The sequence below is a fragment of the Hemitrygon akajei genome, chromosome 18, assembly GCF_048418815.1.
Source record: "Hemitrygon akajei chromosome 18, sHemAka1.3, whole genome shotgun sequence".
Taxonomy (NCBI): domain Eukaryota; kingdom Metazoa; phylum Chordata; class Chondrichthyes; order Myliobatiformes; family Dasyatidae; genus Hemitrygon; species Hemitrygon akajei.
In genome coordinates this window covers 11,479,432-11,505,502 of record NC_133141.1, presented here as the reverse complement: position 1 = coordinate 11,505,502, position 26,071 = coordinate 11,479,432, and the positions used below count along the sequence as shown (strand labels likewise).

At 44.5% G+C, this 26,071-nt stretch overlaps 1 protein-coding gene across 4 annotated transcripts in view; it reads right to left on the bottom strand.

Moving 5' to 3' along the window:
- LOC140741558 (parathyroid hormone/parathyroid hormone-related peptide receptor-like) overlaps positions 1 to 26,071 on the bottom strand; it is a 60,642-nt gene that overhangs the window by 18,481 nt on the left and 16,090 nt on the right. For 3 of the 4 annotated variants that reach the window (XM_073071857.1, XM_073071858.1, XM_073071856.1), the window contains exons 3-9: positions 19,254 to 19,359; positions 12,473 to 12,583; positions 7,800 to 7,921; positions 6,631 to 6,725; positions 3,487 to 3,667; positions 2,798 to 2,951; positions 2,310 to 2,370 (exon numbers count right to left, since the gene is read on the bottom strand). In XM_073071857.1, coding sequence (XP_072927958.1) covers positions 2,310 to 2,370; positions 2,798 to 2,951; positions 3,487 to 3,667; positions 6,631 to 6,725; positions 7,800 to 7,921; positions 12,473 to 12,583; positions 19,254 to 19,359 — 830 coding nt within the window. The remainder of the gene's footprint in view (positions 1 to 2,309; positions 2,371 to 2,797; positions 2,952 to 3,486; positions 3,668 to 6,630; positions 6,726 to 7,799; positions 7,922 to 12,472; positions 12,584 to 19,253; positions 19,360 to 26,071) is intronic. The other variant, XM_073071859.1, reaches the window with a different exon arrangement.

Sequence of the window (26,071 nt, the reverse complement as noted above, 5' to 3'; positions counted from 1 at the left end):
AAAGTACCCAGGACTTCTTTAGGGAGTGGTGTCTCAGAAAGGCAGCGTCCATTATTAAGGGCATGCCTTTTTCTCATTGTTACCATCAGGTAGGAGGTAAAGAAGCCTGAAGGCACACATTCAGTGATTCAGGAACAGCTTCTTTCCCTCTGTCATCTGATTCCTAAATGGACATTGAATCTTTGGACACTACCTCGCTTTTTAAAAAAATATACAATATTTCTGTTTATGCACTTTAATTTTTTTTTATTCAATATACATAATTGATTTACTTGTTTATTTATTATTATTTTTATGTTATTTATTGTTATTCTTTTCTCTCTGCTAGATTATGTATTGCTTTGAACTGCTGGTGGTAAGTTAACAAATATTACATCACATGCCGGTGATAATAAACCTGATTCTGATAAAGTAAATTTAACTATGCTGTTAATCTTCCACTTCCAGGATTTTGACCCAGTGGCAATGAAGAAATGTCAGGATATATCCTAGGTTAGTATAAGCCATGAAAGGAGAGTGTCCCATAATCCTGGTGACCTTTGTCCTCTTGCTGGTAGAGCTGCTTTTAAATGACCTTAAGGAGTGGGTGGGTAGAGCTTTGAAGGTGGTATACTCTGTGCTGATGGTGCAGGAAATGAATATCTTGAGGCAGTGACTGAATTGTCAGTCATGCAGACAGTTATGCCCTGTGTAACATGACCTTCTTAAGAGTTCTTGGGGTGCAAGTGGAGATTATTCACCTGACCTCTGCCTTGTAGATGGTGGAAAGGCCTTGAGGTATCAGGAGACGAGTGACCCACCAGAGGACACCTGACCTCTGACCTATTCTTGTAGTCATGGTGATTATGTGCTGGTCCAGCTAAGTTTCTAATCAATGGTAATGCTGGGGAACTTGATTTGAATGTCAGACTCACACTTACTGGAGAAAGTCATTACTTGTCATGTATCAGCTCATCCCTGAACTGTCTGGGTCTAGCTGCATGCAAGAATGGGATAAGGGGCTGTGAAGAAAATCAAATATGAAACAATCATCAGGGAAAATCCACACCTCTGCCCACATGATGACAATAAGGTCATTGATGAAGCTGCTGAAAATGGTTGGACCATGGAGACTTTTTTGAAGAACCCACCTCTATAATACTGACCAGCAACCACACTATCTTCCTTTCACCGTTGGAGTGTCTTCCCAGTGATGTCAAGTTTACTAGGGCGACTTATAGACAAGCATACAATTTAAGGGAATAGGAAAATAACTCACTCATCCACCCCTCCAACCCCAGTAACAATTCACCCCCTTACTTGTCAATAATCCATCTCTCTTAAAACATTCAAAGACCCCACATCTACTGCCTTTTGAGCAGGAGAGTTCCTTTGGGAGAAAAGATATTTCCTCATCTAATTTCAAAGAGTGTCCTCAGTTCCATGTTCTCTCATGAAAAAAGCTATCCTCCCCACATCCAGCCAGATCAGACTCCTCGAGATCTCATATGTTCCAATCATAACTTCATTCATTCTTTCAAACCCCAGTCATAGATAAGCTAAACTTGTCCAATCTTTCCCTATCCCACCCCAGGCATTGGTCCAGTGAACTTCTCAATTGCTGGTGATGTACAGTATTATCATTTTTAAGGAGGCCAGTTTTGTCCGCAGTACCCCAGGTGTGGCTTCACTAACACCCTTTAAAACCTCCCATTATGTATAAAATTCCCCTAGCATTAAACAATAACTTCCTGCATGCTGGCCTTGGTGATACCAGAGTGGACATACAAGAGACTGCAGATGCTGAAATCGGGAACAACGATCAATCTGTTGAGAATCGGTTAGTGGGTGATGCTGCCTGACCTGGTGTGTTCCTCCAGCCACTAGGGTGTAGGTCTCCCTGCATCTCAGAACTCTGCAGTCCCTCACTATTTACATAATATACTTCTTTCCTGTGACATTTCCCACATTCTTCATCTTTGCCCACTCACTTCCTTTAGAGGTCCTGGCCAAGCCCAAACTGAGTATCGGTGGGTTATTGATGACCAGAACTTTGACATTACAGGTTGCAGGCTGCTTAATATCAGCACCCCCCCACCTCTCCTGCAGTTCCTGGAATCTTATCTACATCCCACCCACACGTTACCTCATTTTCCACTCAGTGTATAACAAGTCCCACTATGGGTTGTTCCATTCCCCACCCATAGGTTACTTGGATTCCACCCAAAGGTCACCCCATTTCCCCGCCCACTGGATGATGTCGGGTCCCACCCAGCACCTTCTGATAGCTCGGCCAGTTCTGCCACTGTTGTGCCCAAGGATGTACGTACTGTGTATCGGCCAGCAATGCTCTGGTGCTTCCCCATGCAGCCACCACCACAGCAGGGACTCCTGCAGAAGAGGACAGAAGCACGGTCGTCATTGCAAGCCTTACTGTGTTCACGTTTCCTCACCTTCCATAACCCTCACCCCATCAGCATCCCCAAACTCAACACGAAGATCCCAACACTCCAATTGGCAATGAGACTAACAGGACCAATTTCCAGCCTTCATGAGATACAGTAGATGATCCCCCACCTTAGACTCTGTACTGCTCTTTGGGATTTCTCCACGCTCTGTCCTCCCATGGGCTCTCAGTTCACTTCTAAAGGGAGCAGACCACATGCTTGCGCCTGCGGTGGTTACAGTCTCTTGTATGTTTTCGTTGCCTGAGAGGATTACCCCAGGACCCTGTGAGTGGGAATGTCAAACTCACGTGCTGGAGATGGGGCAATCAGTGGGCAGCAAATAATCATTATGGAGTGATCAGCAGCCTTACCCCAGCCAATCAGAGTCAGTGCCCAGAGATACTTCTTGTCCGATAAGAAAGCCATGAAGATCAGACTGTGCAGGTAAAGGCCCTCCACCAGAATCCAGTAGTGATTGGTAGCAAGGAAATACAGAAATGAGATCACTGCCACCTTACAGCCAACCTGCAAACATACAGCTCAGTTACCAGGCAACAAAAGCAATGGGTACCACACTGTCCTAACATCTCAGTAGCCACTGACCCATAACCAGCCACTGGAGCATTTCCTATCGAGTCCCAAAATGGGAGCCCAGAAACCTGCTCTCTGCTCAAACCAGAAGTATTGTTGCGGGAAGTTGATACGGAGTTCGCTGGCTACCTCTCCCTCCCTCCTGGACAGGCAGCTATGGAAGCAGCTTCCTACAGCAATTCCGGACCTGGGCTCTGCCCATTTCTGGCCGGCTGCCCACCCTCGGCTCGTGTCTCCAGAGAAAAGCTCTGCGTCCGTGACTGGAACTTGCCTTGGCCAGGTCGAGATAGACGTGACCTCCCTGCTGTTGGTCAGAACTGGCTCCCTCGTGTTAACTGGTCCTCAGCAGAGGCCTACTATCAACCCTTGGGTTACGCCTCAAGTACAATGTCTTGGCCATGAATGCAAAGCACTGACCAGCCTAAAGGCTGTCCTTCTGATACCCAGCACGAGGTGCGTGTGTACTTACAAACTGCTTGTTGCTGGGGAGTAGTGTCACATCACCCACTAAATCTTCAGTGCGGACCTCCAGCCCGTCCAGCTCCGAGTCCGAATAGACCACAGCATCCTTGACAAAGATGCTGACGGCCCGGCACATGAAGGAAGTGAAAAGGTGCATGTGGATGTAGTTCCTGGTGCAGTGCAGCCGTCTGTGGTGAGAGGGGAGAGACCACAGCATCAAACGGGCAGCACCCCAGAAACATTCCCCATTCTGCTGGCTCCGTTCCACTATCCCCTCTGTTGGAAGCTAGCTCCCTTATGCAGCGAAACGTCATGGGGGTGGTGAGGAGAGGGATCCTCCGAGTAAGGTCCAAAGACAGCAGGAGGAGCACAGCACCAGTGTACAGGAAGTATAACAGAGCAGGCAGGTGAGCTGGGAGCAGCTGTCTTGAGTCAAAATGTGGGTTTGGTGAGGAGGGACAGTAGGTAAGGGACTGGGGATAAATGATGTGGAGGGTAGCGCAGTGCTACGGGACGTGGGAGATCAGGGACGTATCCAGTGTTCATGGTGACCACACCTGTAGGACGTGTGTCCAGCTGCAGCTTCCGTCAGACTGCATGGAGCTGTTGGAGTATGGAGTACTTGGAAAGCAGAGAATGTGGTAGACAGTAGACTTGGTGAGTTGGTCGTGCCATGGGTACAGAAGGAAAGGAGCTCCAAGAAGGGCATTAGGTGCAGGTCTCAAACAGGTACGCCATATCAGATACTGAGGGTGGGGGGGGGGGGTTAGCAGGGGTTGATCTCTCAGAGTTACATACAGAAGGGGAGGGGAGGTCAATGTAAGAACTAGTGTGGATTCATTAGTGACAGAAACAGGCAGCCACTCCTATGGCTGAGAGCAAGACTCCAGATTGGTCTGTTGCCTTCCTAGGATCAGGGATGTTGTCTAAGATACGTCTGAAAGAGGACAGAGACCAGCCAGCAGCTGTCGTACATACTGGTATTTGCAACATGGAACCTGCAGAGTGTGTTAATTCAGCTGCTCCTTACAGCACCCGAGACCGCGTCTCAATCCTGACTTTGGGTGCTGTTTATTCGGAATTTGCACATTCTCCTGTGACTGTATGGGCTTCCTCCCACATCCCAAAGGTTAATTGGGCACAGTATATTCTTCCAAGTGTCTGAGTGAGGGTAGGAGTAGAGGAGAATGAAAAATGGGATTGATACAGGATTGGTGTAAATGGACTGATGTGGACCAAAGGACCTGCTTTCATGCTTCGTCTCTCTAGGACTGGTGAATATTTCTTGACTGTGTTCACCAAAGTGAGGGGCACAGAAAATAGTTCAGGGAAAGGATGTGGATAATCTGGAACACTTCATATTACAAAGATATTATAAATCTCCAGGGTCAGACAAGGTAATATGGGAAGCAAGGGAGGAGATTGCTGAGCCCTGTCAGAGATTTCTGCGTTTTTGTTAGCCATCAGTGAGTTAACAGAAGACTGGAGGTTAGTCAATTATTTAAGACTCAGTGGTAGGGAAATTATTGGGTGGAATTCTAAGGGATTAGGTTTGGAAAGGCAGGGAATAGTCAAGGATAGTCAGCATTGCTTTGTAAGGGAAAGGCCCGATTTCACAGATTTGTGTTGTTTAACGAGGCAACTCAAAAGACTGATGAAAGCCGGGAGGTGGATATTGTCTCATGGATGTTAGTAAGGCATTTGACAAGGTCCTGCATCGTAAGCTGGTCCAAAGGTTTAGGGACATGGTGAGCCAGTTAATTGGATCCAAGATTGCCTTGGTGATTGGAGGCAGAGAACGGTGGTGGAGGTCTGTGGTGTACCACCGGGATTAATGCTGGGACCATGTTTGTGATTACTTGGAAGTGAATGTAAGAGACATAATTAGTGAGTTTTCAGATGACATGAAAATTTGTGGTGTTGTGGATAGAGAGGAAGGTTGTCAATGTCTACAGCAGGATATAGACCAGGGGGAAAGTTGGGCAGAGAATGACAGATGGAATTTAATTCTGATGAATGTCCATTGATGCATTTTGGAAAGTCATGTAGGGGTGGGACATGTATAGTAAATTTGAGGGCACAAAGGGCTCGTGAACAGGGGGACTTGGGGGTTCAAGTCCATAATTGTTCAAAAGTGGCAACGCATGTTTCTAGGGTGGCAATGAAGGCACATGGCTTAATTACATTCATAGGCTGGGGCACAGAATGTAAGCATCAAGATATTATGTTGCAACTCACGACACTCTGGCCACATTGCGCATGGAACGTGGTGTGCAATTCAGATGCCACACTATAGGAAGGATGTAATCACACTGGAGAAGATGAAGAGGGGATTCATCAGGATGCTGCTAGCTAGGGTTAATGGACTTAAGTTATTGGGACAGAGTGGATAAGCTGTTTTCTAGAGGGAAGGAGGCCAAGGAGTGACAATGATAGAAGTATAGTACATTATGAGAGGCAAAGATCGGGTAGACAGTAAAAAAAAAGCTTTTCCTGTGTCAGAGGTATCAAAAACAAGAGGGCAAATGTTTAAGGAAGGAGAAGAAAGAATATTAAAGGGGATCTGACATTGGAAGTTGCGATATCTGGAGGAAGTGGTGGAGTCAGATGCAATCACTATATTTAAGAGACATTTAAACAGACACTTATATAGGCAAGCAAAAGAAGAATATGGGCCTAAATCAGGCAAAAAGGTCAACATAGATGAGGTGGGCCAAATGGCCAGTACAGCATCTGTTGTGCTTCTGTATGGCTAGGACACTGAGGAGGAGATGGGTCTAAGATGAACAGAAAGTGGTCTGAGTGGTGGAGGAGGGGCAGAGTTAAAGGGAGGTGTCCCTAGGTGAGGAAGACTGAGGTGACGAGAGGTCAGAGGTGAGGAGGTACAGAAGTGACAAGTGGTCAGAGATGAGGAGATGTGTGGGATTGGGTGGGTCCCAGAATGGGAGGTGGGAGTGAAAAGCCTCAGCCAGTGTATGGGTTCTCAGCCGATAGTGAGCTCACCCCTTTTCCCAAGCGCCCAAGGTTCAGTGTCATTTATCAGCTGAGGAATAGGTACAATGATGACACTTTTCTGTTGCAATCACACCCTCCCGACACGTTGACTTTGTCAGGCGGTTAAAAGGTCATTGTCCTATTGAAAGGTGCTTACTTGAAATAGCTGAGTATGGCAACAGCGCCCAGCAGGGAGGCCAGAGAAATAGAATAACCCACTGTATACATCAGGTGCAGACGGTCAAACACTTCCTGCAGAAGTCACAAAGAAACAAGCATTCACCACTGTGGCCACAGTACTTTCCCCCTCAGCACTCTCCCTTTGCTAGGGTAGAGATCACCATTCCTACCCCCAGCTAATGACAGCCAGGCCCATCCTTGGAGTGGAAGGTAATCCAAAGGTCTGGTTCTGACTGTAATTGCTGTGTTAGTTTAGTTTAACCTGATCAAAGGTGTTGACAAATTAGTATATAGGAGGGAGTCCTCATTGAAGGATCAGAGGTGGAGAGAGTCAGCAACTTTAAATTATTTGGTTTTAATACTTCAGAGGACCTCTACTAGACCCAGCACGTAAGTGCAATTACAAAGGAAGCACGGCAACACCTCTACTTCCTTGGGAGTTTGCAAAGATTTGGCTTGACATCTTAAAATTTTGATAAACTTTTATAAATGTGCGGTGGAGAGTATATTGCCTGGCTGCATCACAGCCTGGTGTGGAAACACCAATGCCCTTGAACAGAAAATCCTACAAAATGTAGTGGATACAGTCCAGTCCATTAATGGTAATGCCCTCCCCACCATTGAGAACACCTACACGGAGTGCTGTCGCAGGAAAGCAGCATCCATCATCAAGGACCCTCACTATCCAGGCCAGGCTCTCTTCTTGCTGCTGCCATCAGGAAGAAGGTGCAAGAGCTTTAGGACTCACACCACCAGGTTCAGGAACAGTTATTCAACTTCACTCAACGTCACTCAACTTCACTTGCCCCATCACTGAACTGTTGCCACAACCAATTGACTCACTTTCAAGGACTCTTCATACAATGTTCTCAATACTTATTGCTTATTTATTTATTATTATTTATTTGTTTTTATATTTGCACAGTTTGTTGTCTTTTGCACATTGGTTGAACACCCAAGTTGGTGTGGTCTTTCAATATTATGGTTATTATTTTATTATGGATTTATTGAGTGTGCCCGCAAGAAAATAAATCTCAGGGTTGTATATGGTGACATATATGTACTTTGATGATAAATTTACTTTGAACTTTGAACTTTAACTCTAGGTTCATCTGACCCTTGATCGGTTGGTGAGGAGTTGTCTACCTTTTGGTGCCACAAGTCTGCTCTCTGGAGCTGGATGCATTCAGTGTAGTTTGCCCACGTTCTGTTCCTGCTGGAAACCAGCTCCCAGTCACCGTGAGCACTGCACCTGCGATAAGCATGCCCTGCCAAAGGGGTAATGAGACAGTTATTGGACAGGATCATCGAGGTAGTAGCTAAGTCAGCACAGATATAGAGTGAATATGGACTGTAAAGAGTGGGCACAGTGTACAGAGCGTGAGAAGAGAGTTAACAAAAAGTCTGCGGATGGTGAGAAGAAAGTTAATACAAAGTACACAGTGTATGGAGTGTGTAGGAGTGTGATTAGAGGGTTAACACCATGTACAGAGTGAGAATCATCTGAGAGTGAGCCAAGATGTGTGACTTGTGAGCTCCGTGTGAGTGTGATCCCTAGAAATGTGACAGGGAAAGTAATAGAGAGGAGCTATAGACAAGTAGTCACACCAGGGCCTTGGGACACAGATAAGTGGATAACAGTCAGGAGAGGCAAGGGCAAGAATCAGATACTAGAAAGTACCTCAATCACGAGGAAATCTGCAGATGCTGGAAATTCGAACAACACACACAAAATGCTGGTGGAACACAGCAGGCCAGGCAGCACCTATAGGGAGAAGCACTGTCAACATTTCGGGCCGAGACCCTTCGTCAGGACTAACTGAAAGGAAAGATACTAAGAGGATCTTTTCTCTTAGAAGATACTAAGAGGTAAGGAAAGATACTAAGAGATACTAGAAAGTACCTCTGTGGATGTTCCCCTTGACAATAAGTACTCCTGCTTGAGTACTGTTGGGGGGGCTGGCCTACCTGGGGGAAGCAACAGGGGCCGCATCTCTGGCACTGAGTCTGGCCCTGTGGCTCAGAGGGGTAGGGAAAGGAAGAGGATGGCAGCAGTGATAGGGGACTCTATAGTTAGGGGATCAGACAGGCAATTCTGTGGACACAGGAAAGAAACACGGATGGTAGTTTGCCTCCTAGGTGCCAGGGTCCAGGATGTTTCTGATCGCGTCCACGATATCCTGAAGTGGGAAGGAGAACAGCCAGAGGTCGTGATACATACTGGTACCAATGACATAGGTAGGAAAAGGGAGGAGGTCCTGAAAACAGACTACAGGGAGTTTGGAAGGAAGTTGAGAAGCAGGACCTCAAAGGTCGTAATCTTGGGATTATTGCCTGTGCCACGTGACAGTGAGTATAGGAATACAGGAATAGAGTGAGGTGGAGGATAAATGCATGGCTGAGGGATTGGAACAGGGGGCAGGAATTCAGATTTCTGGATCATTGGGACCTCTTTTGGGGCAGGAGTGACCTGTACAAAAAGGACGGGTTGCACTTGAATCAGAGGGGGACCAATATCCTGGCAGGGAAGTTTGCTAAGGCTATTGGGGAGAGTTTAAACTAGAATTGCTGGGGGTGGGAACCAAACTGAAGAGACGGAGGAAGGGGGGGGGGGTTGCCTCACAAATAGAGAAAGCTTGGAGACAGTGTGAGAGGGAGGATAGGCAGGTGATAGAGAAGGGACACACTCAGACCGAAGGTTTGAGATGTGTCTATTTTAATGCAAGGAGTATCATGAACAAAGCAGATGAGCTTAGAGCATGGGTCAGTACTTGGAGCTATGTTGTTATGGCCATTACAGAGACTTGGGTGGCTCAGGGACAGGAATGGTTACTTCGAGTGTCAGGCTTTAGGTGTTTCAGAAAGGAAAGGGAGGGAGGCAAAAGAGGTGGGAGCGTGGCACTGTTGACCAGAGATAGTGTCACAGCCGTAGAAAAGGAGGAAGACATGGAGGGGTTATCTACTGAGACTCTATGGGTGGAAGTTAGGAATACGGAGTGGTCAATAACTCTACTGGGTGTTTTTCTCGAGTACCCAACAGTAACAGGGACATCGAGGAGCAGATAGGGAGACAGATTCTGGAAAGGTGTAATAATAACAGGGTTGTCATTGTGGGAGATTTTAATTTCCCAAATATTGATTGGCATCTCCCTAGAGCAAAGAGTTTAGATGGCGTGCAGTTTGTTAGGTGTGTTCAGGAAGATTTCCTGACACAAAATGTAAATAAGCCTACAAGAGGAGAGGCTGTACTTGATCTGGTATTGGGAAATGAACTTGGTCAGGTGTTGGGTCTCTCAGTGGGAGAGCATTTTGAAGATAGTGATCACAGTTCGATCTCCTTTACCATAGCATTGGAGAGGAATAGGAACAGACAAGTTAGGAAAGTGTTTAATTGGAGTAAGGGGAAATATGAAGCTATCAGGCAGGAACTTGGAAGCATAAATTGGGAACAGATGTTCTCAGAGAAATGTACGGCTGAAATGTGGCAAATGTTCTGGGGATATTTGCATGGGGTTCTGCATAGGTACATTCCAATGAGACGGAAAGGATGGTAGGGTGCAGGTTGTTGAAAATCTATTCAAGAAGAGAAGAAAAACTTATGAAAGGGTCAAAAAACTAGGTAATGATAGAGATCTAGAAAATTATAAGGTTAGCAGGAAGGAGTTTAAGAATGAAATTAGGAGAGCCAGAACTGGTCATGAAAAGGGGTTGGTGAACAGGATTAAGGAAAACCCAAGGCATTCTACAAGAATGTGAAGAGCAAGAGGATAAGACGTGAGAGAATAGGACCAATCAAGTGTGACAGTGGGAAAGTGTGTATTGAACCAGAGATAGCAGAGGTACTTAATGAGTACTTTGCTTCAGTATTCACTATGGAAAAGGATCTTGGTGATTATAGGGATGATTTATAGCAGAGTGAAAAGCTTGAGCATATAGACATTAAGAAAGAGGATGTGCTGGAGCTTTAGGAAAGCTGGACAAGTCACTGGGACTAGATGAGGTGTACCCCAGGCTACGGTGGGAGGTGTGGGAGGAGATTACTGAGCCTCTGGCAATGATCTTTGCATCATCAATGGGGATGGGAGAGGTTCCGGAGGATTGGAGGGTTGCAGATGTTGTTCCCTTATTTGAGAAAGGGAGTAGAGATAGCCCAGGAAATTATAGACCAGTGAGTCTATAATTGTTAAGTTGATGGATAAGATCCTGATAGGCAGGATTTATGAACATTTTGAGAGACATAATATGATTAGGAATAGTCAGCATGGCTTTGTCAACAGCAGGTCATGTCTTACAAGCCTGATAGAATTTTTTGAGGATGTGACTAAACACATTGATGAAGGTAGAGCAATGGACATAGTGTATATGGATTTCAGCAAGGCATTTGATAAGGTACCCCATGCAAGGTTTATTGAGAAAGTAAGGAGGCATGCGATCCAAGGGGACCTTGCTTTGAGGATCTAGAACTGGCTTGCCCACAGAAGGCAAAGAGTGGTTGTAGACGGGTCATATTCTGCATGGAGGTCGGTGACCAGTGGAGTGTCTCAGGGGTCTGTTCTGGGACTCCTTCTCTTCGTGATTTTTATAAATGACCTGGATGAGGAAGTGGAGGGATGGGTTAGTGAATTTGCTGTTGACACAAAGGTTGGGGGTGTTGTGGATAGTGCGGAGGGTTGTCAGAGGTTACAGTAAGACATTGATAGGATGCAGAACTGGTCTGAAAAGTGGCAGATGGAGTTCAACCCAGATAAGTGTGAATTGGTTCATTTTGGTAGGTCAAATATAATGGCAGAATATAGTATTAATGGAAAGACACTTGGCAGTGTGGAGGATCAGAGGGATCTTGAGGTCCGAATCCACAGGACACTCAAAGCAGCTACGCAGGTTGACTCTGTGGTTAAGAAAGCATACGGTACATTGGTCTTCATCAATCATGGGATTGAGTTCAAAGCCGAGAGGTGATGTTACAGCTATATAGGACCCTGGTCAGATCCCACTTCAGTACTGTGCTCAGTTCTGGTCGCCTCACTACAGGAAGGATGTGGAAACTATAGATAGGGTGCAGAGGAGATTTACAAGGATGTTGCCTGGATTTGGGAGCATGCCTTATGAGAATAGGTTGAGTGAACTCAGCCTTTTCTCCTTGGAGCGATGGAGGATGAGAGGTGACCTGATAGAGGTGTACAAGATGATGAGAGGCATTGATCGTGTGGATAGTCAGAGGCTTTTTCCCAGGGCTGAAATGGCTAGCACGAGAGGGCAGTTTTAAGGTACTTGGAAGGAGGCACAGAGGAGATGTTGGGGGGGGGGGGGGGTAAGTTTTTTTACGCAGAGAGTGGTGAGTGCGTGGAATGGGCTACTGGCGACGGTGGTGGAGGCGGATACGGTAGGGTCTTTTGAGAGACTCCTGGATAGGTACATGGAGCTCAGAAAAATAGAGGGTTATGGGTAACCCTAGGTAATTTCTAAGGTAAGTACATGTTCTGCACAGCATTGTGGGCCGAAGAGCCTGTATTGTGCTGTAGGTTTTCTATGTTTCTATAAGCAGAGCCTGTGTGGGCATTGGCATGAGTACAGCAAGCATGGTGTGAGTGACATCGTGTGTGATCAGAGCAAGTGTGAGTGTATTGTGAGCAGGTTCAGTCCGAGCATGGGTGTGGTGTGAGCACAAGGAAAATTAGCCCTGAGTGTGCTGTCAGGAACAGCACCATCTGAGGGTGGCTGGTGTATACGAGGTGTGAGACCACTGTGGGTATTGAATACAGTGCCACTGCACCCAGTGTGAGCAATGTCTCCGTCAGAGTGCAAGCAGGAGTGGTTACCTTTGTGGTTAAAGTCATGGATGTAGTGGGGGCAGGAGACAGAGACGCTGTGGTTGGCCTGGGCAGAGGGCCAACACACAATGCCATCCCACTCAGGCTGGCAGACAGCACCTGCAGAGACACCAAGGAGAGAGCAATCAGAGATGTGCACAATCCAGCAAAAGGCAACCACAGGACAGAGCGGATTGAGTGAGAGGTACCGAGGAGCTTCACCTCCTCTGTACCTCCGTGCTCACTGATATGAGTCAGTGTGGCTGGGAGTCAGAAACAGGAAGGGAGCAATCACTCTGTTGGGGAGTATTCTTTCGTTCCCACCGCCCTTCCCCAGCTACAACATCAGCATAGAGGAGTGGATGAGTAGACAGATATTTAGCAAGTTACAAAAATACCAGGGTTGTCGTCATGGGCATCTTCAACTTCCCTAATATTGCTTGGCACTTCCTTAGTGCAAAAGTATCAGTTAGGTGTGTCTCGGAAGGGTTCCTGACACAGTATGTGGATCAGTTTGCTGGAGGAGAGGCTACACTGGATCTAGCCTTAGGTAGTGAGTGTGGTCAAGTGAAGACCTCTCGGTGAGATGATGACCACAACTCTCTGACATTTAGCGTACTGAAGGAGCAATTCTGTGAACAATTTTCGGCCCCATGTCTAAGGGAATGTGTGCTGGGTCTGGAGTGGATTACAAATTACAGCAGGAGATAGAAAAGGTGTGTCAGAGGTGATAATCGTTGGGGATTTTAACATGACTGAGGATTGGGAAAACCAGGCCAGTACTGGACCTCAGAGAGAATTTGTAGAATGTCTAAGAACAGCTTGTTGGTGAGCCCACTAGGGGATTGGCTGTACTGGATTGGGTGTTGTGCAATGATCTGGAGGTGATAAGAGAGCTTAAGGTTAAGGAACCCTTAGGGAACAATGATCACAATATGATCGAGTTCACTTTGAAATTTGAGGAGAAACTAAATTCCAATGTGTCGGTATTTCAGTGCAATAAAGGAAATTACAATGGCATGAGAGGGGAACTAGCTAAGGTTGATTGGAAAGGGACATTAGCAGGAAGGACAGCAGAGCAGCAATGGCTGGAGTTTCTGCAAAAAATGAGGGAAGTGCAAGACAGATATGTTCCAAATAAGAAGAAATTTTCGAATGGAAAAAGGACACTACCGTGGCTAACAAGTGAAGTCAGAGCCAAAGTAAAAGCAAAAGAGAGGGCATACAAGGAAGCTAAAGCTAGTGGGAAGATAAAGGATTGGGAAGCTGTTAAAAACTTGCAGAAGGAAACTAAGAAGGTCTTTAGGAAGGAAAAGATGAATTATGAAAGGAAGCTGCCAACAAATATCAAAGAAGATACAAAAAGCTTTTTTCAGTATATAAAGGGTAAAAGAGAGTTGAGGGTAGATTTAGGACCAATAGAAAATGACGCTGGAGTCATTGTAATGTGAGACGCAGAGATAGCAGAGGAACTGAATACATATTTTGCATCAGTCTTCACAGTGGAAGTCATCTGCAGTATACCGGACATTCAAGAGTATCAGAGAAGTGAAGTTTGTGCAGTGAAAATTACAACTGAGAAGGTGCTCAGGAAACTTAATGGACTGAGAGTGGATAAATCTCCTGGACCTGATGGAATGCCTGAACAGAGTAGGTATGGCAAAGTTATTTTCCATGATAGGGAAGTCCAGGACAAGAAGACACGACTTCAGGATTGAAGGACGTCCATTTAGAACAGCGATGCAGAGAAATTACTTTAGTCAGAGGGTGGTAAATCTGCGGAATTTGTTCCACAAGTGGCTGTGGAGGCCAAGTCATTGGATGTATTTAAGGCAGAGATTGATATGTTCTTGATTAGCCAGGGCATCAAAGTGTATGGGGAGAAGGCAGGGGAGTGGGGATAACTGGAAGAATTGGATCAGCCCATGATTGAATGGCGGAGCAGACTCGATGGGCCAAATGACCTACTTCTGCTCCTGTATCTTATGGTCTTATGGTGTATGTTCCCAGAATTATATGCACCGAACATTTCTCCACTAACCATCTCTCCTGTCCGTGGAGAATCCCACCACTGATAATCTTCAGAATTCACAACACCCAAATTCTCTCCTATACCCCTGCACTGACGAGCTCCAGGTATGAAGACTTTAGGAAACACTCACTGAGACTACTAAGCAAATCAGCAGTACTTTCACTACCAACCATCTCCACAACTCACTGTACACTTTACAAACTATCACACATGGTGATGGACACACCTGCCGTTAACCACATCAACAATACACATGCACTTTCTCTGCTAATTATTTCCCTAATTCATAAATACAACATACACTAATCACCTGAATTTACTCATCCTGTTCCCATTAAGCATCTCCCAATTTCAGTCAGCTTTCCACTCATAACCTCCTTGATTCACTGACACTGTCTGTCCTAACTCTCCCCACCTTCTGTCCCTATATGTTCATGCACCATTGTTACTCTGCTCTTCATCTACACACTCGCCAAAGCTTCAACATTTTTCAATAATCACTGGTTCTAGATTTTTGTGATGGTCTGGATTTAATTTTTCCTGTAATTACTGACAATTATTGTCCATCCATTATCCCCATTACAGTATAATGATCCTGAATCTTTGCTATTGTTTGTGCAAGGTTGTATTCAATGTTTTTTTTCATGTTTATCTTACCTGATTATCTTTTGAATCCTTTTTTTAAAAAGTAGAGTTATTCAGCACTGAAACAACTCATTCATCCTGACCAAGGTGCTTTCCTGAGCTAATCCCATTTCCCTGTGATTGGCCCATATTGCTCTAACCCTTTCCCATCCATGAAATGTCTAAATGTCCTTTACATGTAATTGCACCTGCTTCTACCACTTTCTCTGGTAGCTCATTTCACATACTCACCATCCAGCTTGTGAAAAGTTGCCCCTCTCACCTTAAACCCATGCCCTATAGTTTTATACTCCTCTACCCTGAGAAGACTACTGTGATCAGTGACCGTCCACCTTATCTATACTCGTGATGATTTTATACATCTTTATAAGGGCACCCCTCAACCTCCTTCGGTTCAGTCCCGACCTATCCAGCTTCACTTTGTAACTCAAGATCTCTATTGCTAGCAACACCCTTGTGAATCTTTTCTGTACCCTCTCTACCTTAATCACGTTCTTGCTATAATATGGTGATCAGAATTGGTGATCCCCCACTTTACGAAAGTTCACTTTATGCCACTTTGCTTTTACAAAAGACTTACATTAGTACCTGTTTTCGCTAACCGAAATAAATCCGCAGAGGATTTTCGCTTTTAGGAAAAAAGGCGAAAAATGAAAATAACGTTCAGCGTTTGTTTTGCAGCAAGCTGTTATAGAGGCAGCGCGCACCCTGAGCAGCGAGTGGCGAAAAGCGAAAATAGCGTTCAGCGTTTGTTTTGCAGTGAGCCATTACAGAGGCAGTGCGCACCCTGAGCAGCGAGAGTGGCGTCGCCAAGCTCCTTCCCCGGGAGCTACACTCAGCATCTGATTGCAGCATCTCAGTGCTGCAATGACTACAGAAAAGTATGACTTTAATTTTGAAAGGGCACATAGCTTTAGAGCAGGTTTGCAGGATGGTTTGAGTGCTTACAAAGAACTGTATGATAGAAAAATGCATGAACCTTCCAGTGTGCTCACTGTCTTCCCAATTCTGGTAAGTGAAACTACACTGTACATACATTATTTCTACTTTATATAGGCTGTGTATTTATCATATCATTCCTGCTTTTACTATATGTTAGTGTTATTTTAGGTTTTATGTGTTATTTGGTATGATTTGGTAGGTTATTTTTTGGGTCTGGGAACGCTCAAAAATTTTTCCCATATAAATTAATGGTAATTGCTTCTTTGCTTTACGCCATTTCGGCTTACAAACGGTTTCATAGGAACGCTCTACCTTTGGATAGCAGGGGAAACCTGTATGCACAGTATTCCAGATGCACTCTCACCAACTTCTTGTACAGCTGTAACATAACATCCCAACTGCTATACTCAATGCCCTTTCCTATATAGGCAAGTGTGCTATAAGCCTTCTTCATCACCCTGTTACCTGTGATGGCACTTTTGGGGAGCCATGTACCTGAACTCCTAGGTTTCTCTGTTATACAACACTCCCAGGGCCCTGTTATTTACTGTGAACCACTATTTAGTCTTTTGAACCAGCTCTGCAATCTACTGATCTTCCATCTCAATGTAATATTTCAGCTCTTTGTGTTTAGAAATCTAGCTCTCTAGTCACACCTATATCCACTGACTCGCCTCCACAGCTCTCTGTGATAGAAAATTCCATCTTCTCCAACCTCTGGGTGAAGAACTTTTGCTTACCTCAGTCTTACCCCATATCCAGAGACTATGCTCCCTGACTCTCTACCTCTCAGCCAGGGGATAGAACCTCCCCATATCCAGACCATCAAACCCTGTCGGGATTTTGTACTCTTAACTGAAATCTCCAGCCCTCAGCCAAACAGTGTTTCCTTGTACAATAATTCCTGCCATCTCAGGAATCAATCTGGTAAGCACACCCTTGCTCTGTAAGGAAAACAGAAATACCCACAGGAGTGCTCTCCCCAAAGCCCTGTGTGACTTGTGCCAATTGCTCCTGCAGTCCAGTCCTCTTGCAATGAGGGACAACATATCATTTGCCCTGCCTACTGTCTACATCCACATATTTGCTTTCAGCAACTGGTGTCTATGGAGACCTAGGTCTCTGTATATCAAAAATCTATCATCAGTTCCACAATACCCTGCCTTTCTGTGGTTCCTACCAAACTGAATAACTTTACATTTATCCATGTAATACTGCATCTGCCGTGTGTTTGCCCACCCACTCAACTTGCCTAACTACTTTGGAGATTCTTTGCCCGCTCCTAACGGTTTACAATCCCACTTTTGTTTCATGTCATCAGCAGGCTTAGAAATGCGTGTTTCCCTCATCCAAGTTATTGACATACTGTATATTACCAGTAGGTGGCGTCCAAGCACAAGTTGCTATAGTACTGCCTGCCAACCTGAAATAGACTCATTTACACTGTTTTCGTCAATGAACCACTTTCAGTCTAGACTAGTATATTACCCCTAATCTCATGTGCTTGTACTTCACTCACTTAACCTCCTATATGGAACTTTATTGGCCTTGTGAAATCCAAGCAAACCATGTCCATTGGTTGCCTTATCTTTTCTATTGGTTACATTTTCAAAAAACTCCAGTGAGCTTGTTAAATGCAATTTCCCACAATTTTTTTTAATTAAGTGCAATCATGAACAATAGCCAGATCAGAAATGCTGATCAAGTCTACTAGATCCCAAAGAGAACTCTGATAGGCCAATCAGATGGTTCACTGCTGCTGAACAATAGAACAGAAAAAAAAAATCATACGTACAGTTAAGAAACATTAAAAAATAGTAGTACTGGAGTCATGATGAAGACTGCTGGAGAGAGACATTTATACACATGTTGTTCTCCACAATTCAGAGAGATTACATGGTGACAAAACATGACAGGGGCACTTGGAACTTTGTATAATCTTACTGATATGTATTCAAAGTGACTTGTACCATAACCTTCTGTACACAGCATTTTCCCTCTGCTGATGTTGGACCAATCAGTTTGTTAGCAGTGTTTTTTCTCTTTTTATTGTGTAGTCTGGACATATATGCACCACTCTGCACCTTGCATATCCTCCAGACCTTTGAAAAGCGCCACAACTGCACCAATGCTTTTAATCCCTTGGGAGCAGATTACCAGGTACTGGACATTTACAGTCCCTTTCATTTCTCCTGTGTATTTTTTTTCACTAATATAAACTTCCTTTAACTCCACATTTTCATTGTCCTCTGCTATCTGTGTATTTCTGAGAAGTTAGCCATAGAGTCATAAAGTTACACAGCACGGAAACTGGCTGACCAAGCTGCTTTGCTAGTTCGTCCCATTTGCCTGAATTTGGCTCATATCCCTTGCTTTAACCCTTTCCTATCCGTGAACTATTCCAAGTGCCATTACTCTCACATAATCTTTCCTGCCTTTCCTCTCTGGTTCCAGACTCCCCTAGCCTGGGAAACCCTCCACGTTATTGAGCCTCTCATCATTTGCAGTCTGGAACACACTGTCTGAGGTGTGGTGGAGGCAGAGACACTCATTACATCTAAGGAGGATCTGCACAAGCATTTGGATCTCTAGGATATAGAAGGTTACTGATCAAGAGCTTTTAAACAGGATTAGTGTAGACGGACACTAAATGCTCAGCATGGACATGATGGGCTGAAGGGCCACAGAAACCAGACCTTTGGACCACTGAGTCTACTGGTCATCCAATGCCCATTTACACCAATCCTACAACAATCCCTTTTTAATGTGCTAACTCCAAACATACAGGTCTGGAGGTTAGGATTGAATCAAGGCTGTTGGTGGACCGTCTGGCACTTTTCTACGCCTGCCCTTCTGTTATTAGCCACGGTTGGGTCACTTGCTTCATTGGGTTTTGCTCCATTCTTGCATTAGTTACTTTTCTGGCTTTTATCCACCCACCAAAGCACCTTTCTGTGAATCTCTCCAATCTACCACAATCAACTCATTCCTCATACCTTCAAAGTTTCATTTGTTTAGATTTAAAACCCCATTTCTGCCATGATGAAGAATTCTATCATGATGGACCCTGTTTTCTAGTTAGATCCGCAATGTATTGGTTTTATCCAATTCTGCATTTGTCGATAGTGGCTGATTTTCCAATTCAAACATTTGAAGTCAGTGGAACATTACCTTCTGTCTGTGCTGCTCTTGCTCTCAGATTTTTTTCACAATCCGCCTTCGCTTCAAACAACAGATAGATCTGCTCCTCCTTCGTGATGACATCATCAGGATCCACCTGTCAATAATAAGTATGAGCTGACACTTTGAACCAAGTAAGGTATGCACAGTTCCATTGACCTGGCACCCAAGGTGTCTCTGCAAATCCATGACCCCCTTGACCTATTGATGGTAATTACTCCACACTCCCCTGTCCTTGCACTGACTCTTGTCCTTGATCTCTAAGTCCTTTGCTTCTCTCTCCTTATTCCAACCACTGCCATATACCTACTTTCCCAAGCATTTTCATAACCTGTATAATTTCTCATTGTGACTCCATCCCAGTCTTGTATCTTTAATCCCACCACAAGATCACGCCTTCTGACACCAGCCCACCTTTACACCATTTGACTGCCCTGAGCTTAGCATCCCTTTCCCTGTTCTCCACTGGAGATTGGCAAGAAAGTGGCCCAATGAGATAAGTCCATTTACTAAGATAGGGTTTGGAGAAAACTGTCTGATCATGGTCGCAATGTTTTCTCCTGATCTTACACTTTGTCTGTGTCCCTGATCATACCATTTACTCTCCTTCCCTTTTGTCTATTGCTTAAACCACAAGGGAAAGACAGCACTGAACATAACAGTGAAGGACCCCTCATAGTCACACTGACCAATTCTACCTGTACCAGGCCAGGTAACCTACACGGATGGAATCAGCACAATAACTTCACAGAGAGAGGAAACATAATACCACGTTGGACCAATTGACAGTAGGTGCCTAGACATCAGAAGCTCTTTGCCCACTTACCTCTCACTGCCCTGTTCCTAAAGGCATTCATTATTTATTAAAGGTCAACAATATCATTTACCATTAACATTAAAATTAAGATATTGTTTAGAATGTACATATGTGGACCATACTGATTTCTCTGAGTGTGTGTTTATATGGCAATGCCATGGTACAGAATTGTCATGTTGAATACCTGCTTCATAAGCTAACAGTTTCACAGGCACACAGTTTGGTTTGTAATCCCCTAAAGTCTTCACACATCAGTAGAGTGCTGACTTTCGCACAAACATTTCCTGCATGTTGTGTCTCACAGCATTTTGAAGATGATTGTAAAGTGATATGTGTCCTAGGCTCATCAGTGCTTCCGAATGTACCATCTCACATTAAAGCCCATCTGCCACTTTCAGTGCATTTCACCGACACATGGATATCTTTCTGTAGCCTTCATACTTCAATAACACTTCCAATTATTGTATCATCTGCAAACTTATGGAATATGCCTCCCATATCCATGTCTAAGTCATTCACAAACAACAAGGGTCCCAGCACTAATCCTGTGGGACACCACTAACCACAGGGATCCCATCACACAAAAAGACCTCTACCATTATCATGTCTTCTATTTCCAAGCCATTTTTGGATCCAGTTTATCAATTTGCTTTGCATCCCATCACCCCTAACCTATAGAACCTTGTCAAAGGCTTTACATCACGTCTATTTTCCAGCCTTCATGATATATTTTTTTGCTCATCAGATTTGTCAGACAGGATCTGTCCTTGTCAAAGCCACTTTAGCTGTCACTGATTAGTCCTTGGCTTTCCTCTCCCTCAGAATTGTTTCCATACCTTTCTACCACTGATGTTAGGCTCAGAGGTCGAGTTTCCAGGCTTCTTCCTGTTACCTTTCTTGCAGTTGTGTTCAGTCAAGGTTTAAAAATCTCAGCTGGAACCTGAACAATCTTTTCCTTGCCTTCTGTAGTAGCCTGAGGTAAATCCCCTCTGGTCCTGGGAAGTTATCCACCTTTAAGCCCACTAAGGCATCAAGTATCCACTTACTTATGAGACCTGCATTTGACTGTCACCTTCACTTTCACTGAGTTCTCCAATTACAAGTCTATTTCCTTTGTGAATACCACAGATTTAATTTAGGACCTTACCTTAACCTTCTGGCTCCATGCACAATTGTCTGTTATCCCTTATAAAACCCCTTTGAATTTATATTAACCATGTCACCCCTCTTTGCCTTCTTAATTTCTTTTTAAGTATCTCCCTATGCTTCTTATACTCTTGACATGCCTCCTTTGTTTTTACTTCCTGATACCTGTCATATGTTTCCTTTCATTTCTTTATTCATCTCTTGACGTTCAGTATTCCTTGTACGTGTTACCCCTGGTTTTTCCTTTGTATGGGAGTATTTTGGCCTTGATCTCCTGCTATTTCTCCTTTGCTTGCTGCTGGGCAGATGTGTACTTGCCTGCAAGTAGGTGCTCCCAGTCTACCTCTGCCAGGTTCTCCCTTATATTAATGAAATTGTCCTTACCACAATTTCAGAACTTTCTAACTGGTTCATCCTTATCATTTTCCATAACAGCTTTAAAATATATGGAGTTACGGTCACTGTCTCCAACATGTTCCACTATTGATACTCCCTCTGCTTGATCATTTACATCACCCAAAATAAAGTCCAGTAAAGCTCCTTCCCTTGTCTGTCCACTTTCAAAGATGATGAACCCTGTAATACTTCCTCTTTGCCTTATTTCACACTCATCCACCTCAACTGTAACACACTTTTGTGGTGAGAAATTATAATATTCATTTTGAACCTGACCCACATCCCTGCTCAGGTCCATCATGGGTCACACTCCCTCCTTTGTTTATCCCCTTGCTCTCTAATCAGTTATCAACCATCTTTGGATTGCCTTTGATTTTACCTGTCAGTATTTTTTTTCATTCCCTTCTTAGCTCTCCCTTTTTCCTTTTAACTTCAAGCCTACACTCACTGCACCTTCCAAAATTTCTGGTGGAAGCTTTCATTTTAACATAGGCATTATCTTATCTTCTACGGGGTGCAGAGGTTTTGCAGGCTGTTCGCTGTGAAAGAACCTACTCTCTCCTTGGAATTCCAGGGGCTGCAAAGAAATGAACCATCAGAATTATTAAAGAGACTGTTGAGCAAGCCTCCAGATGGCTACGGATCCAAAGGTGTGATGAATGGACCTATGTTGCTGGGACACAAGCCAGGGCCTGATCAGCCATGGCTGGGTTGCCTAGGTGAAGGTGCCTGATGTTGAAAGACCCAAAAAACCTGATGTCACCAGGTTATATCACTGATGATGTCGTCGTCTGAACCCTTAGTTCCTAGGTGGCACATGGGGCCTCACACTGATGATGTGTCCCAGCACATCCTAGGATGCATCTTGGTAGCATTATACATCTTATCGTTACACAGCCTAGGCAATAAGGTAGAAGATCAGCCATTATCTTAACGAATGGTAGATGCTTATTGTGTGATGTTTAACTGTCTAGATATTTAGTCAGTGAAGGAACCAGCAATGATTTGGAGCTTGGCCTCTAAATCTGTCTATTCATGAGCATTATCTGCAAAATGCAGTTTGTGACGGCACAGAAGTTGGTGACCTAATTCTGAAGAGGAGATCACACTGGTCTATTTTCTGTTTAACCTGAAGATGACTTCTAATCCTGTGGGAAGTGTGTAGGTAAAGTGCAGCACTGTAGAAACAATGAGGAAAGTGTTGGTACAATGACACACCCTCACAAGAGAAAATCTGCAGATGCTGGAAATCCAAGGAACGTGCTGGAGAAACTCAAAATGCTGGAGGATCTCAGCAGGCCAGGCAGCATCTGTGGAAAAGAGTACAGTCAACATTTTGGGTCGAGACACTTCATCAGGACTGATCAGCATTTTGTGTGTGTTACACAGCTCCACTTGATGCCTTCTGCACTGGGATTGGTTAAGGTAATTTCCTACATGTCATCTTCACAAGGAATGGAAATGAATTTCTGCAGCAACCAAATCTGAGGTAAAGGCTTTGGTGATGTCAAGGAAGTCTAATCACAGAGGTCAGTGCTGCTCCCTGCATTTCTGGCCTTGACTTCCATCCCTTCGCCACTGCACCAAGTCAATTCTGTGTGGTACTGGTGTCTGATGACCATACCTCATTAAGAGAAAATCATGCCTACTATGCCTTTAGAAGGACACAGTCCACACTGTGATCCCCTACACTTCACCCTCTGATGGAGACACCGAAGGAAAGCTCTTGCAATGATCTTCCCTGGGGAAGACAGCAGAGAAGCCCCTCTGTAGTCACCACAGTCAGATGACTCCTTTCTTGAGGCTGGTCATGATTATGCTGTCTCCGAGTACCTCTGTTGCATTCTCCTCTTCCCAGGTGTGGGAGGTGAGGCTGTGAATTAATATCTGAAATTTCCCTTCAGAAAGTTTTGGATATCAGCAGCGATACAATCTGCCCCAGAACCCTTGCCTTTCAGTTGACCTGTGGCTTTCTTAGCTCATTTTTGGCCTGTGGAGGTGTAGAAACTTGACTGGAAAGTCTCAAGGATGGGATCTTGGTGGCGATCTTCCTTTCAGCAGTCACTAACTACTTCCTTCTCCTCTATAAGTTCATCCCCGTTTTGTGTTCTCATAGACAAGGGGGCTTGGATGTTTGATCTGGAGATGGTCTTGACTGTGCTGGAGAATCTGCATGTGCTATGGCTATCAGTGAGCTGCTGTACCTCCTGAACCTTTTCTACCCAAAGCCTGTTCTTTACATTATTGGCTTCTTATTGGACCTCAATCTTCAATAACCTGTAAAGCAGTTTCCTTTCCCTTTATTCAGAGTGGAGTTTCCAACCAAGAAGTTCCTGGATCTCCTAGTCATTCTGGTAATCATTCACAAACACTCACGGTCACATAAACGCACTCATATACAAGTGCACACTAACACTTGTGCATGCTCACACTCCTGTATGTGCATACACACATGCACACAGTATCTCTCAGACCGTGATCGCAGACACTGATCTACAGCTACCCGTCTCACGCATTCTGCAGATTTAAAAAAAGAGGCTCACAAACAGGAGAGAGGAGACTGTTGAATCAGTTTATTCTCCGGCTTCAGCATCACTGATGCTCTCAACAATTAATCCTATTTGCTTTTTATAATTATTTGATCTACATTCCCGTCTGAAATCCAAGGCAGGTTAAAATTTCACGCTGTGACTCAACCTTCCTTCAGGATTTCCCACATTTGCTGCAGAGATAATTCTAGAAGTAACACGAGTGAGAGAAACCCACAGACAAACAAAGGAGCCCAGGCACACAGCACATGTCTGACAATGACTGGGTCAGCAAGCACTGTGACTCTGCCCCACACTTCAGTCTGCACCAGTCACTTTCAGCCATGTAACAGTTCCTCACCAAACAAAACTTAGCTGTGAACTATGCAGGCAGATATTTCACAGTCTAGTTAAACTCAGAAGGCTGCCCATCAATAAGGACTGAGGAGTGGGAATGAATAGATCTGAACACAGGCAGTGTTGTCTGCCAACTGATTTAACTGCCTGTCACAGCTTTTGTACATAACACCTTACTGTGATCAATGCACACCTATTTAGTCCTGAGGGATATCTGTAGCACATGACACAGCATAGTTGTGGTGTTACTGGAATAGTAATATGGAGTGAATTCTTGCATCTGTCTCTGGGCTGGAGCTGTAACACATTTAATTCAGGCAGAAGTGCACCTACTAGCAGAACCCTGGCAGGGCTGTAATATAAGGGAGGTCCAGTTTAGGGTCCAAAACTCATCAGCTACACAAAGGACCCAAATACGTGACGAGAAGGAGATCTGCCTGCTTGGTCCAATAGCCATTGGGATATTGAAAACACACAACAGATCTCAGACAGAACAGAAACATTGTGAAGCAATTTCATAGTGGGAGCTGGGTATCAGACATTCCACTTGAATGGTACAAACCCAGTTTTACCTCACCACTAGCAAAAGATTCAACAACCTGAATCATTAACTTGGTTTCTCTCTGCACAGATACTGCCTCATCTACTGAGTGTTGCCAACATTTATAATGTTAGTTTGCAGTATTAAACCATAAGATCATATGATATAGGAGCACAATTAGGGCATTTGGCCCATCGAGTCTGTTCTGCCAGGCTCCTTTCTTCCCCGTATCCCTTCATACCCTGTTCAATCAAGAATCTATCAACCTCTACCTTAAATATACATGAAGACTTGGCCTCCACAGCTGCCTGTGGCAAAGAATTCCCACAGATTGACCACTCTCTGTCTAAAGACATTTGTCCTCACCTCTATTCTAAAAGGACACCCTTCTATTCTAAAGCTGTGTCCTCTGGTTTTAGACTCTTTCACCATGGGAAACATCCTCTCCACGTCCGCTCTATCAAGGCCTTCCACCATTCAATAGGTTTCAATGAGGTCCCCCACATTCTTCTGAGTTCTAGTGAATACAAGCCCAGAGCCAGTCAATCCTGGAATAATTTCTGTGAACCTCCATTGAACCCTCTCCAGTTTCAGCACATCCTTTCTAAGATAAGTGGCCCAAACGTGCTCACAATACTCCAAGTGAGGCCTCATCTGTGCTTTATAAAATCTCAACCTTAATCCTTGCTTTTATATTCTAGTCCTCTTGAAATGATTGCTAACGTTGCATTTGCCTTCCTCACCACAGACTCAACCTGCAAATTAGCCTCTAGGGAATCCTACACAAGGACTCCTATGTCCCTTTGTGCCTCAGTTTTTGTATTTTCTCTCCATTTAGAAAATAGTCAACCCTTTCATTTCTTCTACCAAAGTGTATAACCATATACTTCCCAACATTGTGTTCCATCTGCCACTTCTTTGTCCATTTTCCTAATCTAAGTCCTTCTGTAGCCTCTCTACTTCCTCAAACCTACCTGCCCCTCTTCATATCATCTGCAGCCTTTGCAACAAAGCCATCAATTCC